The following is a 13,994-nucleotide window of genomic DNA, read 5'->3' on the forward strand; positions in this document are numbered from 1 at the left end:
CCTGGGGACTTTGTCTACATTAATGTTTCTCAAGAACCCCAATACCTCCTCCTTTTTGATCTCAACATGACTCAAACTATTTACACCCCCTTGCCCAGATTCATCATCCACCAAGTCCTTCTCTTGGTGAATACTGATGCAAAGTACTCATTTAATACCTCGCCCATTTCCTCTGGCTCCATGCATAGATTGCCTCCCCTGTTCTTGAGTGGGCCAACCCTCTCTCTAGCTACCCTCTTGTTCTTTATGTATATATAAAAAGCGTTGGGATTTTCCTTAATCCTGCTGGCCAATGATTTTTTATGACCGCTTTTCACCCTCCTTACTCCTTGCTTAAGTTCCTTTCTATTTTCCTTGTATTCACTTGCTTCATGTGTTTCCAGCCTCCTAGCCTTGACAAATGCTTCCTTTTTCCCTTTGACTAGGCTCACAATATCTCTCATTATCCAAGGTTCCCAAAACTTGCCATACTTATCTTTCATCCTTACAGGAATGAGCCGGTCCTGAATCCCTATCAACTTACACTTGAAAGCCTCCCATGTGCCAGATGTTGATTTGCCCTCGAACATCTGCCCCCAATCTACATTCTTCAGTTCCTGTCTAATATTGTTGTAATTAGCCTTCCCCCAGTTTAGCTCGTTTTCTTGAGGACTACACTTTTCCTTATCCATCAGTACCTTAAAGCTCACTGAATTGTGGTCACTGTTCCCGAACTGCTCCCCTACTGAAACATCGACCACCTGGCCGGGCTCATTCCCCAATATCAGGTCCAGTAAGGCCCCTTCTCTAGTTGGACTATCTACATACTGTTTCAGGAAGCCCTCCTGGATGCTCCTTACAAACTCTGCCCCATCCATGCCCCTAGCACTGAGTCCCAGTCAATATAGGGGAATTTATAATCTCCCACCACAACAACCCTGTTACTTTTACACCTTGCCAAAATCTAGCTACATATCTGTTCTTCTATCTCTCACTGGCTGTTGGGCAGCCCATAGTAAACCCCCAACATTGTGACTACACCCTATCTATTCCTGAGCTCTACCCATATTGCCTCGCTGTATGAGCGCACGGAGGTGTCCTCCTGCAGTACAGCTGTGATATTCTCCTTAACCAGTAGTGCAACTCCAACACACCTTTTACATCCCTCTCTATCCTGCCTGAAAACATCTGTATCCTGGAATGTTAAGCTGCCAATCCTGTCCTTCCCTTAACAAAGTCTCTGTAATAGCAACAACATCATATTTCCAAGTACTAACCCAGACGCTAAGTTCATCTGCCTTACCTGCTACACTTCTCGCATTGAAACAAATGCACTTCAGTCCACCAGACCCTCTTTGATTAGCAACTACACCCTGCCAGCTCTTTTTGAGTCTTACTGACTCTCCTCTCTGGTTCCCCTTCAGTTAATTCACCTTTGCTTTGGTTCCCACCCCCCTGCCAAACTAGTTTAAATCTTCCCATGTTTCACTAGCAAACCTCCCGGCCAGAATATTTATGCCTTTCCAGTTTAGTTGCAACCCATCCTTCTTGTACAGGTCCCACCTGCCCCTGAAGAGACCCCAGTGGTCCAGATATCTGAAACCCTCCCTCCTACACCAGCTGTTTAGCCATGTGTTGAGCTGCACTATCTTCCTATTCTAGCCTCACTAGCACATGGCACAGGGAGTAATCCTGAGATTACAACCCAAGAGTTCCTGCTTTTTAACTTTCTACCTATCTCTCTAAACTGCTGCTGCAGGACCTCATCACTCTTCCTGCCCATGTCGTTAGTACCAATATGTACCACGACCTCTGGCTGTTCACCCTCTCCCTTCAGAATGCTTTCTGCCCATTCAGAGACATCCTGGACCCTGGCACCGGGAGGCAACATCCCATCCTGGAGTCTCTTTCATGTCCACAGAAACGCCTATCTGCACCCCTCACTATAGAGTCCCCTATAACTATTGCTCTAGTGCTCTTTGTCCCTCCCTGCTTAACAACAGAACCAGCCATGGTGCCACTACTCTGGCTGCTGCTGCTGTTATCCCCTGACAGGCCATCTCCGCCAACAGTACCCAAAATGGTATACTTGATAGAGAGGGGGACAACCACAGGAGATTCCTGCACTGACTGCCTGCCTCTTCTAGCGGTCACCCATCTATCCGGCTGCATCCTGGGTATGACCACATCTCTAAAGCTCCTGTTTATGACATTTTCTGCCACCTTCATGCTCCTAGGTGCATCCAACTGCTGCTCCAACCTATCCATGCGGTCTGTAAGGAGCTGCAATTGGGTGCACTTCCTGCAGATGTAGTCATCTGAGATGTTGGAAACATCATGGATCTCCCACATCTCACAAGTGCAGCACATAACACCACTGACCGATATTTCGAGTACCAAATAAATTATTTAAGAAAATTTATAAAACTCTTACCTTCACCTTTACCTTCTCACAATGGCCTTTTTTTTGTTTGTTTATATATTCAATTCAATCCAATCAAAGTCCAATTCAAAGTGTCAGCAAGTGAGACATTCCCGATCCAAGCTGACAAGACAGGTCTCCCGTTTCCTGTCTTGGGCTTGATCTACATGATCCAAGCTGATAGGAGCAGGCTTGGATCCTATCCAAGGCTTGATCTCATTTGCATCTTAGCCAAAAGGCCAAGATGCCACTTTAAAAAATTGCTTCAAATGAAGCCTTAGTGTAACCTCATGACTTCAACCAAGTGCAGCACATCGATGTTACACTTTTGTTTGGTTAGAGGAGGAGGGACGGTGGGAAACACTAATGTAGTGTTTCGGGCTTACCGCTCTTTGACACCAGATCTTCCACTTCCCACTTCTTGGTAGATGTTGCCAGGTTGCCTTCTCCCAGAATGCACCAGTAAAAGCACCAGCCGCCTCTATCGGATGCTGTAATTCCTTTTTATTTCCCGAGGTGTTCTTCCGCTTCCCACTTCTTAGTAGATGTTGCTGGGCCAACTTCTCCCAGAATGCACCAGTGAAGCCCCTCATCTGCCTCTACTGAAAATCCCAAGATACCTTCTAATACCTTCAGCCATGATCTTATTGAATGTCGGGGCAGGCTCGAAGGGCTAGATGGCCTACTCCTGCTCCTATTTCTTATGTTCTTATGGTCTAATACTGTTTCATTGACAATCATTGTTGTTGACTGATTCTAGCCCCAGCAACGGCCACTGTTCCCAGTGGAGCTACTGGGACTAGAGGACTGCCGACCATCTGATTGGCCTGCTGTGACTATTGGCGGACAAGAATGTGATTGTTCATGGAGCAGGATTAGAAGGATAAAGTGGGGTTTGGGCTTTCTGATGTGAATTCCTTCCTGATTAGTCTCACCCTGAGACAATTAACAGCCTGACAGCCATAAAATTGACTTGGGGCAACCTGGTCCAGCTGAGGTGGGCTGACCCACAACTTTTCAGCTGGGGACCACGGACAGCACCTCTGCATTAAATTCCAGCCATGTGCACTCTCTAGCAGTAATCACCAAAACATTACAGCTTTGGAACAAGCTATTTGGTCCAAGATGGAGCTGGTGTTATTCTGGCATATTCTTGGAAACAGTGGAGACGTGACATAACTAGTGTCCGCTGTTTGCTCAGAGTTTCAGACAGAGTCATAGAGTCATAGAGGTTTACAGCATGGAAACAGGCTCTTCGGCCCAAATTGTCCATGCCACCCTTTTTTTAAACCCCTAAGCTAATCCCAATTGGCTGCATTTGGCCCATATCCCTCTAAACCCACCTTACCCATGTAACTATCTAAACGTTTTTTAAAAGACAAAATTGAACCCACCTCTACTACCACTTCTGGCATCTTGTTCCAGACACTCACCAACCTCTGTGAGAAATAATTGCCCCTCTGGACATTTTTGTATCTCTCCCCTCTCACCCTCACCCAACCTATGCCCTCTAATTTTAGACTCCCCTACCTTTGGGAAAAGATATTGACTATCTAGTTGATCTGTGCCCCTCATTATTTTATAGACCTCTATAAGATCACCCCCCAGTCTCCTATGCTCCAGAGAAAAAAGTCCCAGTCTATCCAGCCTCTCCTTATAACTCAAACCATCAAGTTCCAGTAGCATCCTAGTAAATCTTTTCTGCACTCTTTCTAATATCCTTTCTATAATAGGGTGACCAGAATTGCACACAGTATTCCAAGTGTGGACTTACCAATGTCTTGTACAACTTCAACAAGACGTCCCAACTCCTGTATTCAATGTTCTGACCGATGAAACCAAGCATGCCGAATGCCTTCTTCACCACTCTGTGCACCTGTGACTCCACTTTCAAGGAGCTATGAACATGTACCCCTAGATCTCTTTGTTCTGTAACTCTCCCCAACGCCCTACCATTAACTGAGTAAGTCCTGCCCTGGTTCAATCTACCAAAATGCATCACCTCGCATTTGTCTAAACTAAACTCCATCTGCCATCCAGTTCTGGCCCAATTGATCAAGATCCCGTTGCAATTGGAGATAACTTTCTTCACTGTCCACTATGCCACCGATCTTCATGTCTTCTGTAAACTTACTAACCATGCCTCCTATATTCTCATCCAAATCATTAATATAAATGACAAGTAACAGTGGACCCAGCACTGATCCCTGACGCACACCGCTGGTCACAGGCCTCCAGTTTGAAAAACAACCCTCTACAACCACCCTCTGGCTTCTGTCAAGAAGCCAGTTTGTATCCATTTAGATACCTCACCCTGGATCCCGTGAGATTTAACCCTATGCAACAACCTATCATGCGGTACCTTGTCAAAGGCCTTGCTAAAGTCCATGTAGACAACTTCAGCTACACTGCCCTCATCTACCTTCTTGGTTACCCCTTCAAAAAACTCAATCAAATTTGTGAGATATGATTTTCCACTCACAAAGCCATGCTGACTGTCTTTAATCAGTCTTTGCGTCTTTAAATGCCTATAGATCCTGTCTCTCAAAATACGTTCCAACAACGTATCCACCACAGATGTGAGGCTCACTGGCCTGTAGTTCCCAGGCTTTTTCCTGCAGCCCTTTTTAAACAAAGGCACAACATTTGCCAATCTCCAATCTTCAGGCACCTCACCCGTGACAATCGATGATTCAAATATCTCAGCTAGGGGACCCGCAATTTCCTCCCTCGCCTCCCACAATGTCCTGGGATACACTTCATCAGGTCCCAGGGATTTATCTACCTTGGTGTGCTTTAAGACTTCCAGCACCTCCTTCTCTGTAATATGTACACTCCTCAAGACATCACTATTTGTTTCCCCAAGTTCCCCAACATCCATGCTTTTCTCAATAGTAAATACTGATGAGAAATATTCATTTAGGATCTCACCCATCTCTTGTGGATCCGCACATAGATGACCTTGTTGATCCTTAAGAGGCCCTACTCTCTCCCTTGTTACTCTTTTGCCCTTTATGTGTTTGTAGAAGCTCTTTGGATTCTCCTTTGCCTTATCTGCCAAAACAATCTCGTGTCCCCTTTTTGCCCTCCTGATTTCTCTTTTAACTCTACTCCTACACCCCCTATATTCTTCAAGGGACTCACCTGATCCCAGCTGCCTTTGAATGTCATGTGCCTCTTTCTTCTTCTTGACCAGGGCCTCAATATCCCGAGTCATCCAGGGTTCCCTACTTCTGCCAGCCTTGCCCTTCATTCTAAGAGGAATGTGTTTGCACTGAACCCTGGTTAACACACTTTTGAAAGCCTGCCATTTACCAGACGTTCCTTTTGAAAGTTCCTGCCTGATACCATCAAAATTGGCCTTGCCCCAATTTGGAATGTTAACTTTTGGGCCAAACCTATCATTCTCCATCGCTATCTTATAACTAATAGAATTATGGTCACTGGTCCCAAAGTGATCCCTCAATGACACTTCTGTCACCTGCTCTTCCTTATTTCCCAAGAGGAGGTCAAGTTTTGCCCCCTCTCTAATCGGGCCATCCACATACTGAATGAGAAATTCCTCCTGAATACATAAGAACATAAGAACATAAGAAATAGGAGCAGGAGTAGGCCATCTAGCCCCTCGAGCCTGCCCCGCCATTCAATAAGATCATGGCTGATCGGAAGTGGATCAGTTCCACTTACCCGCCTGATCCCTATAACCCCTAATTCCCTTACCGATCAGGGATCCATCTATCCGTGATTTAAACATATTCAACGAGGTAGCCTCCACCACTTCAGTGGGCAGAGAATTCCAGAGATTCACCACCCTCTGAGAGAAGACGTTCCTCCTCAACTCTGTCCTAAACCGACCCCCCTTTATTTTGAGGCTGCGCCCTCTAGTTCTAGTTTCCTTTCTAAGTGGAAAGAATCTCTCCACCTCTACCCTATCCAGCCCCTTCATTACCTTATAGGTCTCTATAAGATCCCCCCTCAGCCTTCTAAATCCCAACGAATACACTCAACAAATTTCTCTCCATCCAACCCTCTAATACTATGGCTGTCCCAGTCAGTGTTGGGAAAGTTAAAATCTCCGACTATTACCACCCTATTTTTCTTGGAGCTATGTGTAATCTCCTTACATATTTTCTCCTCAATTTCCCGCTGACTATTTGGAGGCCTATACTACAATCCTATCAAAGTGATTTCCCCCTTCTTATTTCTCAGTTCTACCCACATAGACTCAGTGCCGAACCCTCGGATATATCCCCTCTCAGTACTGCCATGATGTTTTCCTAATCAAAAGTGTAACTCCCCCTCCTCTCTTACCTCCTGTTCCAACTTTCCTGAAGCTTCTGTACCCTGGAACATTGAGCTGCAGTCCTGTCCCTCCCTTAGCCATGTTTCAGTAATTGCTATAATATCCCAGTCCCACGTACCCATCTATGCCCTGAGTTGATCTGCCTTGCCTGTCAGACCTCTTGCATTGAAATAAATGCAGTTTAATCTGGATTTCCCTTGCTCGCTGTCCTGCTTTTGCCTGGTCTGTCTGGTACTAGGATTACTGACACTGTCTCTACTAATTAATGTGCTCTTTTTAACTTCTGTGCTGTCCTCAAACTTCTCTTCTGTCTCCCTACTGCTTTGGATCCCACCCCCCCGCCAAACTAGTTTAAACCCTCCCGAGTGGCTCTCGCAAATCTCCCCGCCAGGATGTTGGTCCCCCTCCAGTTCAGGTGTAACCCATCCCTCTTGAATAGGTCAACCTTCCCCAGAAGAGATCCCAATGATCCAAAAATCTAAATCCCTGCCCCCTGCACCAGATCTCAAGTCATGCATTCACCTGCCTAACCTTCATATTCCTACTCTCAGTAGCACATGGCACAGGTAGTAGTCCTGAAATTATTACCTTTGGGATCCTGCACTTTAGCCTTCTGCCAAACTCTTTATATTCCCACTTCAGGACCTCATCCCTTTTCCTACCTATGTCTAACAAATACCCCACCATCCCTTTTTCGAATTTCAGGGACATAGTGAACACATCAAGCAGTGTCAGATCTGGAATAACATGGTGAGAAGAATTCTCTCTACAGTATGCTTATCAGTATGTTTCAGAGCAGAGCAGAGCACTCCCTACTATGTTCGGATGTCAAGTGAGGAGATTAGACTCAGCAGTGATAGCTCTCATATAGACTGCTGACTTATAACTGCCTAGGTTCTAAAATCAAACTCAAGAGGACACATTACACTGAGTCACTCTAGTTTTCAATTTCAATTTTTGCGATACCTTTTTTTTCACCTTTCTCAGCTTTCAGTGAGGAACAAGCGAACATCTCTGATAATGCAAATCGGAAGCTGACGATTGCAAAGGAAGAAATAGAGAGACAGGCTGGATCAGATAGAAGGACTGCATTTACACAAACCTGGAGGGGCATGCCATCACACAGAAGTCAGTCTGCAAGTAAGCAGCTATCAATTGTCATCCCTCACATCTTATCAGCAAATTCTACCAGGGGTAACTTGCCAATGACACCAAAATACAGATCAGAAGTAAGGACCAGCAAAGAGTCAATTAGTCAAAGCAGGTGAGGGAAACATTTGGGCATTTTCACCAATTTTCCTAGCATGTTTAACCTCTGTGATACCTGTGTATCCATTCCCAGCTGCTATCGCAGGTCTTATGTGCACAGCTAACCACCTGTCTAGCACATTCAATCTTCATGTAACCCTTCCCTGGAAAAATCACCATTAGCCAGTCTAATGTTGTCTAATAGGACCAGCCACATGTGGCAACTTGGAAACCCAAATTTTACGAGTATAAATACCAAATTTTAAAAAACATTTTTTAAAATGAAATTGGGCATGCGATTTGCATGACATATACTTGTATTATTTTTGCTTTCTGTGTATTGGTAAAATGGTGAGTTGAAGAGCAGTCTATCAGTGTTTCTTTGTCAATGTGATTGTTTAATTGCCTTTTGTTACTAAATAATGACAGATGTTTTTTAATAAATATACCTGAAGTATATTTATTTCCATGTATTGTGTGTTAGACATTTCCTTATTGAACACAGTCTGAGACAGTAAATATGCCTCAGTTTTACCTTCCCATAACTGAGGGCCATGCCTTCAGCTGCCGAGGTTCTAAACTCTGGAATTCCTTCTTTAACCTCTCAACATCTCTCTTTCTTCCTGTTTGATATTCCTAAAACCGAACCTCTTTGGACCAGCTTTGATCACATATTCTGATAAATGTCAATTTTCATATCATAATGCTTCTGTGAAGTACTTTGGGGCATTTTCCTATGTTAAAGATGCTATATAGATGCTGTTTATTGTTGATAATGCATGCGCAACTTATCTGTCCAACCCTGTATGCACTCCCATTTGCTGCCCTCCTCACGTGGTGCACATCTTCCTTCTCCATCCTCTAATCATCCTGCTATACATACACAAACTGGGATGAAAACCACTGGAATATAATAGTTTGTGCTCCAAAATATAGGATTATGACTCACCAATGGATTTTGAAAGTAGTGATTGGAAGATACAGGGCTCAGTGTCCTGCTACCTTCAATTATCTATGCACATATACTCCCAGATCCCTCTGCTTCTTTACCCCTTTAAGAATTTGACCCTTTATTTTATGTTCATGTTCTTCCTACCAAAATGCATCACCTCACACTTCTCTACCTGTCTGCTCGCTCCACCAATTTGTTTATATATTTTCGAAGTTTCACACTGTCCCTCTCACGGTTTACCCTTCCAAGTTTTGTGTCACCTGCAAACTTTGAACTTGAACTTGAACACACCAATGTTTAGATCATTAATATATACCAGGAAAGGCAAGGGTCACCATATTGACTCTGGGGAGCACCACGATAAGCCTTCCCCCTGAGTATTAACCTGAAGTTCTAACTTACTAGTCCAATTACATTATCACTACACCACTGTCTCCACTTGGTCTCTTCCCCAAAGACCAGAAGAAGCTGGGCCATTGAATATATTCAAGGCTGAGTTAGGCAGATTTTTTGATCTACAAAGGAGTTAAGTGTTATGGGGAGCTAGGCAAGAAAGTGGAGGTAAGGCCACAGTTGAATCAACCATGATCTTACTGAATGGAGGAACAGGTTCGAGGAGCCAAATGGCCTACTATTGTTCTTATTACTTATGATCTCTGAACTAGGCAGGTCTGCAGTACAGTACTTAGAGGCATTCTTAGCAATTGACAAGCTTTGGTGACTTAGTAAGAGAAATTGGGGTTGTCAGTGTCACTGCCATATAGTGTTCTTCCCATTGATTCCTGATAACCATGCAAGCCACTAACCTGACAAGCAGCTGGGAAGTTCACCAATATTCAGTGCTGGTAATTAGTATGGCTTTAGCTGGTTCAATTGCAGCAATACCATGTGTGCTTTGCCAAAGTGCATGGAATTGGTCCCTGCTGAGGGTTATCTGCACTCCACACTCGGCTAATGAGAACTCTACTTATATAGATTCTACAGATGCTGCCAAACCTGCTAAGTTTATTTGACACTTTCTGTTTTTATTTTATATTATATATGTATAGATTTCTCACTATGCCAGTCAGACACCCAGCCAACCAAAATTAAAATAGGCAGAGAAGGCAGCACCTAACGTCATACTAATATGATTTCCCTGAATTCAAAGCCCAAAGTTCATGTAGATACACAAAGTGTGTATGGCACATAGTATGCACATCAATACTGTGCCACAGGATTAAACTTACTGCAAGTCTTTTCGTAATTCTTAGCTAGTATCTAAGTTCTATTCTTGTTATTTATAACAATATTTATCATGCTAAATGCAATATTGAATTCACAGAACATCATCAGCTGCCTCCAAACCAGTACTGTGCAATTATTCAGACTTCTTGGATAGCTCATGTGGGAACCAAGCGGAAATTACAGGAAAGGGAGGTTCGTTCCTGCCTCAACACAGAGTCACATGCCTGATAAATAAACAAGAACCCACAAGTTTCTCGCTGCAGAATGGGAACGATGCAGAGCAGCAGAAGAAAAACCTGAAGATGGACATTATGGACAGTCAATATCAATTCAATTTGAAGACAGAGAGTTCCTCATTGAGCCAGAAGAAGAGGTTGAGAGTCAGGGTAGATAGGAGTTCATTGCATCAAGATACCAGGACCCAGAATTACAATGTTGAGCAGAGACATGTTGAGACCAACACACTCTCAAGTATCTATGCTAAGGAAGTGGCAGAATCGCCAAAGTCCCATATATTGAAATCCCTGAAATGGAGCTTAGTGCGATCTCCTTAGTATGCAATTGGCACTTCAGCTGTCATGATGGATAGGGTTGTGACCTGAGAACTTGTATTTCAAGAACATCTCTACTGACTGGTAACTCTGCTGAATCAGGCTGCAGTTCCTTAGTCAGGGAGAGGGGATTTGTGCCTTAGGCTCACATCAATAAATAGTTTAGTTTAAAAAAAATGATTATTTAGCACTAGATTTCTCCACATACATAAATCTCACTTAAGGTGTCTTAGGTCAGCAAAAGACACATGTTAGCAGAACAGTTTATGCACACAACAACAATATAGCCAAAAATATATAAACTCAATCAATCTGTTGCCAGCCAAGTAGGCAGATACAGATTAACTACAACTAAGATTTATCTTGTATTAAGTTGAGTTCCCAGTGAAGTAGAACATTTTCGTTGTCTGTTAGATTCTGCTTGTTGGGTCTTGATTTGACTGCTTCGATGGACAGTTAACAAAAAACATTTAGAGGGAAAAGGGACTGCCTTTATCCTCAACAGAGTACTGTCCCCAAGTACATCGTGCATCAGCTATATCCCACAAAGCCTTTTGAAAGAAGAAAGGCTATCAAAGTAAATTTTGCCATCTAGGAGAGATTGCATTGCTTGAGGTAAATTGTGGGAGGAAGAGCAATCAGAAGATTCTCTCTGTAATGGAAGAGTACAGAAATGAATCTATGGCAAAGCTGACTTCTCAATCCAAAGTAAATTGGAATTCGGTATGTGGAATAAGAGTCACGAGGGAACTGGTATCAAACAACAGCCAACTCGAGATGAAGTTAAAAGGATTTTCATTTTTAAAATATTCATCAATATATTTTAATTTGTTTTCAGCAATAAATGTCGACTCAAAGAAAGAAAATGACGTTTTGGAAAACTGGATTGCGAGATTCATCCCTCAATCCTCTTCTCTTGCCATTCATAATTTATTCATATTTGTGTGTGCACCATGTCTGAGACAGACAGGCCTACTCTGGGTGCCCACACACTTCTGGATCATCCTGCCATTTCACTTTCCAGACTCCAACCGTTCCTACAATTCCAGCCCTTGCCGTGTACTCAAGGTACCATCTGACCTTCCTCCCTCTGACCCTGAACTATTTGTCCTCAGCAGACGTCTCAGTTTCATCCCCTTATGCCCCCACTGAAATGAATTGAAAGCTTCGGATGATGCTGAACTCTTCCTGTTACCTTTGGTTCTGCACCCTCCTCTTTGATGTGGAGATGCTGGCATTGGTCTGGAGTGGGCACAGTAAGAAGTCTCACAACACCAGGTTAAAGTCCAACAGGTTTATTTGACAGCACAAGCTTTCGGAGTCTCAGGCTCCTTCGTCAGGTGAGTGAAGAGCTGTGTTCACAAACAGGGCATATACAGTCACAAACTTAATTTACGAGATAATGGTTGGAATGCGAGTCTTTACAGGTAATCAAGTCTTAAAGGTACAGATAATGTGAGTGGAGAGAAGGCCAAGCACAGGTTAAACAGGTGTGCATTGTCTTCTCGTGTGTCGTGAAGGCCAGCTTGGAGAACGCTTACCCCACACCCCTACTTCTTGCCTTCAAACAACCGCACAACCTCAAACAGACCATTGTCCACAGCAAGCTACCCAGCCTTCAGGAGAACAGTGACCACAACACCACATAACCTTGCCACAGCAACCTCTGCAAGACGTGCCAGATCATCGACATGGATGCCATCATCTCATGTGAGAACACCATCCACCAGGTACACGTTACATACTCTTGCAACTCAGCCAATGTTGTCTAGCAGATAAGCTGCAGGAAAGGATGTCCCGAGGCATGGTACATTGGGGAGACCATGCAGACGCTACGACAATGGATGAATGAACACTGCTCGACAATCACCAGGCAGGAGTGTTCCCTTCCAGTCGGGGAACATTTCAGCAGTCACGGGCATTCAGCCTCTGATCTTCGGGTAAGCGTTCTCCAAGGCGCCCTTCACGACACGCGATGACGCAGAATCACTGAGCAGAAACTGATAGCCAAGTTCCGCACAGATGAGGACGGCCTCAACCGGGATCTTGGGTTCATGTCACACTATCTGTAACCCCCATGACTTGCCTCAGCTTGCAAAATCTCACTAACTGTCCTGGCTGGACAATACACATCTCTTTAACCTGTGCTTGGCCTTCTCTCCACTCACATTATCAGTACCTTTAAGACTTGATTACCTGCAAAGACTCGCATTCCAACCAGTATCTTGTAAATTGAGTTTGTGTCTGTATATGCCCTGTTTGAAAACGCAGCTCTTCACTCACCTGATGAAGGAGCGAGACTCCGAAAGCTAGTGCTGCTAAATAAACCTGTTGGACTTTAACCCGGTGTTGTGAGGCTTCTTATTGTGCCCTCCTCTTTGGCCAGGAGTCTTCTGTACAGCAGACCATTTTACGTGTTTTCAAAATTCTCCTTGCAACTGCATCCCTCCCTCCTTCCCTGTCATTTCATCATTTTCCAGTTTCCTGTTCCTAACTGCCTGCTTTTTTTTATCATGGATGTCCAATTTCTCTGCACCTTTATTCCCCCCATCAGGACAGTCATGGGCTCTCTGCTCCTTCCTTGAATGAAGGCCCAACCTGTCTGCATCAATTACCACCCTATTCCACCTGGCTAAACCTGTTTTCACATCAACAACTTCACCCATAACTCCACTCACTTCTTCCAAATAGAGGGTGTTGCTATGGAAACCGCCATGGGTTTTAGTTGTGCCTGCCTTTCACATAGGAATTAGGATCAGACGTAGGCAATTCAGCCCTTTGAGCCTGCTCCGCCATTCAATCAGATCATGGCTGATCTCTTCCTGGTCTCAAATCCATCTCCCCACCTGTTCCCCATATCTCTTAAACCTGTTTTTAAAAATCAGAAATATATCTATCTCCTTCTTGAAACTATTTAATGATTCAGACACCACCACACTGTATGGCAGCGAGTTCCATAGCGAGTTTGTTCGCTCTGTCAAACATTCTTTGTTCTAGTCCTACTCGAGCCCTCTTTATCACCTCTTTTTCAACTACACTGATGACTGTCAATGCTATTTCCTATGCTCTTGCCCTGAAACTTTCATCAACTTTGCTTCCAATTTCAATCCTTCCTTTACCTTCACGTGACCTATCTCCATCTCTTCCCATCCTCAACTTGTCTGCCTCATTTTTTTTTGGATAGGCTATCAGCCAATATTCACTATAAATCCATTGACTTCGACAGTTACCTTGAGTACACTTCCTCTGTTACATCTAATGACTTTATTCCATTCTCCCAGTTTCTCTGTGTTTATTTCATCTGTTCTGATA

At 43.9% G+C, this 13,994-nt stretch overlaps 1 protein-coding gene across 1 annotated transcript in view; it reads left to right on the top strand.

Annotated features, from left to right (window-relative positions):
* Window positions 1-11,526, top strand: part of LOC144506781 (uncharacterized) — a 31,763-nt gene extending 20,237 nt beyond the window's left edge. The window contains exons 7-9 of the mRNA XM_078233141.1: window positions 7,692-7,844; window positions 11,278-11,405; window positions 11,521-11,526. Of these exons, the coding sequence (XP_078089267.1) occupies window positions 7,692-7,844; window positions 11,278-11,405; window positions 11,521-11,526 (287 nt within the window). The remainder of the gene's footprint in view (window positions 1-7,691; window positions 7,845-11,277; window positions 11,406-11,520) is intronic.
* Window positions 11,527-13,994: the final 2,468 nt, after the last annotated feature.

Source organism: Mustelus asterias, chromosome 18 (genome assembly GCF_964213995.1).
Source record: "Mustelus asterias chromosome 18, sMusAst1.hap1.1, whole genome shotgun sequence".
Classification (NCBI taxonomy): domain Eukaryota; kingdom Metazoa; phylum Chordata; class Chondrichthyes; order Carcharhiniformes; family Triakidae; genus Mustelus; species Mustelus asterias.